Source organism: Apaloderma vittatum, unplaced genomic scaffold, assembly GCF_000703405.1.
Source record: "Apaloderma vittatum isolate BGI_N311 unplaced genomic scaffold, ASM70340v1 scaffold25690, whole genome shotgun sequence".
Lineage (NCBI taxonomy): Eukaryota > Metazoa > Chordata > Aves > Trogoniformes > Trogonidae > Apaloderma > Apaloderma vittatum.
Genome location: NW_009696669.1, coordinates 7807 through 13282, shown reverse-complemented (window position 1 = coordinate 13282; position 5476 = coordinate 7807). Strand labels below are relative to the sequence as shown.

Sequence of the window (5476 nt, the reverse complement as noted above, 5' to 3'; positions counted from 1 at the left end):
GGTGAGGAAGCAGATGGGGGACAAGCCGGTGTACATCAGCTTCGATATCGATGGGCTGGACCCTGCGTACGCCCCGGGCACGGGGACGCCGGAGATCGCCGGGCTCACGCCGGCGCAGGTAAGGGGGGCAGGTGAGGAAGCAGATGGGGGACAAGCCGGTGTACATCAGCTTCGATATCGATGGGCTGGACCCTGCGTACGCCCCGGGCACGGGGACGCCGGAGATCGCCGGGCTCACGCCGGCGCAGGTAAGGGGGGCAGGCAGCTTCGTTTCCCGATGGGAGCTGGAAGATTTTGCTGTTGTCCAAGGAGGTCATGCCACCAGCGCCGCAAGGCAGAGTGTGACAGAGGCCGGGGAGTGTTTTCTCGTGGTGATGAGGAAAGGAAAGGTCCAACTGACGTGATTCGGTCCCTAGGGGCTGGGTTTCCTTATCTTCCTATGGGGAAAGCAGAGCCCTGACACGTCCTGCTAGGTCAGGTGTCTTTCTTGAGCCCAAATCTATTTTGGGCTGTTTGGTTTTTTTTTTTTTTCCCTCCCCAGGCTTTGGAGATTATTCGTGGCTGCAAAGGGCTGAACGTGGTGGGATGTGACCTTGTAGAAGTCGCCCCGATGTACGATGTCTCTGGTGAGTGTAAAGACGGTTCAGAAGCAGCCGTGTGCGCCTGGAGGGGTGGTCAACCACCCCGGGGGAAAGCACTTGGGCATTCACGGCTTGTTTTTTTCTTGTTTTTCCCCTTTTTTGTCTTTTCCTAGGTAACACAGCCCTCCTGGGGGCAAACCTGCTGTTCGAGATGCTCTGCATTCTCCCCGGAGTGAAGACAGTGTGAGGGCAGCTCCCACCTCAGCCCAGTCCCCGGTCCCCTCAGCGGGCTTTGCAGTAAGGAATAAATGCCATTTACCACTTGAAAAGGTAATTTTTAAGCTATGATAAACTATAGGGAGCTTTTCACAGCCCTTTTATCCGGGAAAGGAAAAGACAAGTCTAACGGTGTCTCACCTCTGCTCTCGTGGCTGGAATTCCTCACCCGGCTCATTGCAGCTTGTGGCAAAACTGTCCCCAGGAAAAGGTTTCTCCCATTAAGACGCAGCAGCAGGACAAGGAACGCAGGGGAAGGGAGGGCAGCCGAGGGTGGCCTGGGGCTCGTTCTGAGATCAGGGGTGTGGGTGACTCTATTTCTTGCTGGGGTTAACCAGGGATCTCCTCTGGCAGGAGCGTTTTAATTGCTCCTGGGATTTCTGCGCTGATGCGGAGGGGAGCGTGTACATGGAAACACGGAGCCACCTCGTCACACATTAAAATAGTTTATTTTGGTTGCGAGTCTGTAATCGCCTCAAAACAAAATGACATCAGTGCCTGTTCACGAATACAAATAAAATAAAAAACCGAAAACCAAACCAAAACCAAAAATAAAAGAGACAAGTTTGCCAAATAAGTTAATTCTCCCCCCCCTCCTAGTATCAAAAGTGCAAAATATGTACCTAGTTTTCAGTCCTACTGCTCAGGCTGGGTCAGTCTGCTCCTCCCTGGCCAGCTCGCGGCGCAGGCAGCCAGGAAGGAGTTTTGTTACAACCTTTAGCCCAGGGGCTTGTGTCCCTTCGCCTCAGCTTATGAGCAGCGTGTGACCGCTCCTGTTTCACTGGACTAGTGCACTAGGACTGAATTTCCTCCATCTTTGGGTTACGAACCGCCGTGTGCATAAAGGAACCGGGAAGGCGCTTCGCTGACGATAACGGAGGCGGCAGGTTGGGAAATAATCGAGGGGCGACGGCTCGCGGCCGCTGGGAGAGGGCGGCCAGACCTGAGGCGTCAGCGGCCTCCCACCACGCTCTGCTACAAGCAAGTGCCCGGAGCTCCGCGACGGCCACCGAAGCGACCAAAACCAGGGGTTTAGAAGTTGGGTGTTCGCTTCGGCCCGGGAAAGATGGTTTTCAACCAAACAGCGACAGGAGCCCAGTTGGTGTGACCTGGTTATGAGCAGCGAAGGGCAGATTCGAGCCAAACAGGAGCTGTGCTCCCGTCCTGCCGCGGCCGGCGAGCCGGGGCACTGCTGCCCGCGCTCCTTCGACACAACTCCGTCTGAAAGGGGAGGAGACCTGTGCTAAAAAGAAAATCAAACCCAGGGTTCCAGCAGGGGTGTGCAGCACAGGAACTGTGTTTTGAAGGCCATAAAGGCTTCTCACTTAGGGCAGGGCTCGATTCCCTCGTCGTAGCACAACTAGGCACTTCTTTTTTAACGTTCGAGGGTTTCCTCATGGTTTCTGACCAGCTGAAGAGACAGCTGGAGACCCAGAGAGTATATTTTTGCTTTTGCAAATGTTTGAAAATTGATGCAGAGCCTTCCACTGGGCTAAAAAAACGTATCCTGGCCACATCCTGCGTGGTGAGCTGCGGGAAAAGAAAATGAAGTCCAGCAGCGTCAGGCCAGCGGTTTGTTCCCCCTCCCGCTCTGTTTCAGCAGAACGTGTGCGCCTCAGAGCTCTCCGGCAGGGAGAAGACCTCACCTTCCTTCCTACTTCAGTGCCTCAGTCAAGCTGCAGCCCAGAGGCTGCTGAGCTCACATTACGTAACCTCACGTAGGGTCACTCGGTGGCATCGTAGCCTTTATTTGGAAGTACCTTGTGCAGGATGTCGGAGGCAGCGGTGGTGGGAGCACACCCGTCTGCTCCCAGGGCGAGGAGAACGCAGCCAGCCGAGGGTTTGTGAGTGACTGGGTCACACAGGCAGCGAAACGACTTGAGCATTCCCGGATCCCGTGTGGGATCAGCAGTGAGCTCAGGGATCATTATTCCTCCTAACTGGCTGCTCTGCCAAGATGGGAGCTAAGGTGGCAAGGGCCGAGTGAGCTTTAAATTAACACCATGTGCTGAGCCGAGCTGCTCTGCCGTCAGGCTCAGAGCCCTGCTGGGATCCCCTTGCTTTGGCAGCGCCGCGGCCGAACCGCGCAAGGACCAGCCCGGGCGACAGCATCAGCCCTGGAGCAGCGAAAAGGAAGATTGAGCCCACAGGATTTCAGTCCTGGCCATGAAGGGAAGTCCTGCTGCTTTGCTTTATCGCTCGAGGAGCAGAAGGGAGGCGCGAGCCCGCTGCTCACCTGCCCAAAGGCCGCCCTCTCCCCGCCGCGGCCTTGGGCGGCGTTGGAAGTGGCTGTTGGGGCGCTGGTGGAGCGAAGCGTGAACCAAACCCTGCGCTTTATGACTGTTCTAGCATCAAACAGACCTATGAGTTCAAAAGATGAAAATAAAACAAAACCAAAAAATCCCTGATGGCAAACAAAGAAACCAACCAAGGTGGCAGCCTTGCACATGGTGAAACAAACGTTTGTGGCAAGAGGTGAGAGGATGAAACCAAACATCTTAAACCCAGACCTGAACCGAAATGAGTTTCACACGTAAGCGATGGTGGGGTGACACAGCACTTCTGGGGGAACGTTTCAGGAATACAATCATCGAAGAATTAGGTTCCTTGATACAAAGAAAGGTTGGTTTGTACTACAGATGTAAGGGTGTTGGAAAGGAGCCCGCCGTGACTCCCTAGCAGCTAGGTAGAATTTCTTTTATGCATCTACTGGCTCATAGCAGCTCACGCCTACAATCTGAGGACACAAAAGTTATGGCTCTAGGATACATTGTCTAAAATCGACCGAAGCAGAAAGGCATCTGAAAAAATCAATGTGACATTGAAATGGCTCAACACCTTTACAGTATTTATAGCCGTGCAAAACCCCTTCCCTGCCCGGCTGCGGTGAAGCTGCACGTGGCGCTATGACACGAGGAGCACGGGCCATGCTGGTCACCTGCCAGCCCACACCCTGGGCGAGTCCCAGCGACAGGTTTGCTACGAGGGAGGCGCTCCCGGTCGTACTCGAGATCACTTACCCCGGGGAAAGGTGATAAAGTACGAGCCGCCTGGCGGGAGGAGGCCTTTCGGTAGGGCAGCGCCTGGGAGGATCTGCAGGGTCTTGCCAGTGTTACACCATGCACCATGGGCTAAGCACGCGGGGAAGGGGAGAGAGAACTCGGTCTGGACCGAGTCTTCTGGCAGAGAAGTCACGGGTTTGTGGGTTTTTTTTTCTTCAACTGAGGTAAAACGAGGGCTGGAACGGGCACGACTCAGGAAGCAGATGCAGCAGGACGAGAAGGGAAAAAAACCGGACTTCTTGGCTCTTCGGTTGTACGGCATCCAAACGCTCAACGAGTCGGTGGAGGGAATTTCGGGGCGCTTGGCTGCACTCCTGGGCTTCCGGCACGGGGAGAGATTTTTCTAGTCATCGGCCCTAGGAGAGTTCACCTAAAACCTAAGGTCCGTTTGTCAGGCTTGTCTGTGTGTTCCTGGAAAGAGCTGTCCCTTGTCATCTTCATAAAAAGTTTGTCCGTTAGAATCTCTTTAAAAGCCCTCAGTCTAGCGCAGGCCACGAGGGGATATAGAACCTCTGTAAGGAACCCTCGAGGAGGCGTTCCATCCAAAAGGACAATTTGTGTAATTTGTTTTTAATGGATCTCGATGCTGGGCTGCAGGAGGATTTCCCTCGGGCTTCCGCGTGTAGCAAGGAATCGTAATCCTCGCACGATCCCAGGGTTCCCCCCTCGTCCCCTGATCTGTGAGGCTTAAAGAGGCAGAAGTATTTCTTGTGGCCGTTCAGAGCCAGGACGTAGCCCGTGTAGTCACGCTCAAGGAAATGCTTGTCGTACTGGTTCGGGATGGGGGCCGCATCCTGCGCGAACTCTAACAGGTACTCCAGCCACTCCCGGTGCTTGTCCAGGCTGAGGAAGGAGAAATGAAGAGAGCTGCTCCTGGGGGAAGAGCAGAGGTCAAACAGGATTAGCACGTCTCCCGAGCTGGGTCAGATTCCTACTGGGCAGGGAAGTGTTTGTAAACAAGGGCAGGTGCAGAGCTCCTTTCTGAACCCAGCCCAGCAGAGGTGACAACTCCCCAGGGTGCAGCGCTGCCGTGCTCTCCCTTTGTTGAAATGTGGATGTAGCCAAAGCAGCGGCAGCACCAGACCTGTCCGGCCACCTCCCCTGAGCAGGGCCGGGAAAGGCCGCTCGGGTTTTGATGGCTCATCGAGTGCAGAGGCCACTTTGCTCGTGGCAATCCTACCTGGTCAGCAAAGCAGCATCGCACAAGGTGCTACAACCCAGGAGGGGGCCCCAACTTACCCTGTGAACGTGTAGACTTCCAGGGCAAACTTCTGGAGGAGCATGGTTTTGGTGGAGTTGGAAAGGATCAAGACCACGTTCATGTGACCCGGCCTCAGGCGCACCAAGTTGCTGTTGTAGTTGATGTCCGTCAGCTCGGTCACCTCCACAAAGCCCTTCTTGGGAACCCTGCTGCAACAAAACACTGACCGAGTGAAAGGGCAACGAGGAACCGGGAGCGATGGAGGATGAAGCCGTGAGCTCATTCCCTTCCCGCTTAACACCGAGCCAGCCCCGGGCCCTGTAGCTGAAGCCAGTTTAATCAGCACAATGGCCAGA

The 5476-nt window shown here is 55.1% G+C and overlaps 2 protein-coding genes across 2 annotated transcripts in view; one reads left to right on the top strand and one right to left on the bottom strand.

The window, feature by feature from the left end:
* The window catches only part of AGMAT (agmatine ureohydrolase (agmatinase)), a gene marked incomplete at its 5' end in the record, with an annotated part of 1508 nt that extends 680 nt beyond the window's left edge, over nucleotides 1-828 (top strand). The window contains 3 exons of the mRNA XM_009875923.1: nucleotides 124-248; nucleotides 542-626; nucleotides 755-828. Coding sequence (XP_009874225.1) covers nucleotides 124-248; nucleotides 542-626; nucleotides 755-828 — 284 coding nt within the window. The remainder of the gene's footprint in view (nucleotides 1-123; nucleotides 249-541; nucleotides 627-754) is intronic.
* Nucleotides 829-4148: 3320 nt separating this feature from the next.
* The window catches only part of DNAJC16 (DnaJ (Hsp40) homolog, subfamily C, member 16), a gene marked incomplete at its 5' end in the record, with an annotated part of 8924 nt that continues 7596 nt past the window's right edge, over nucleotides 4149-5476 (bottom strand). The window contains 2 exons of the mRNA XM_009875911.1: nucleotides 4149-4792; nucleotides 5159-5329. Coding sequence (XP_009874213.1) covers nucleotides 4396-4792; nucleotides 5159-5329 — 568 coding nt within the window. The remainder of the gene's footprint in view (nucleotides 4793-5158; nucleotides 5330-5476) is intronic.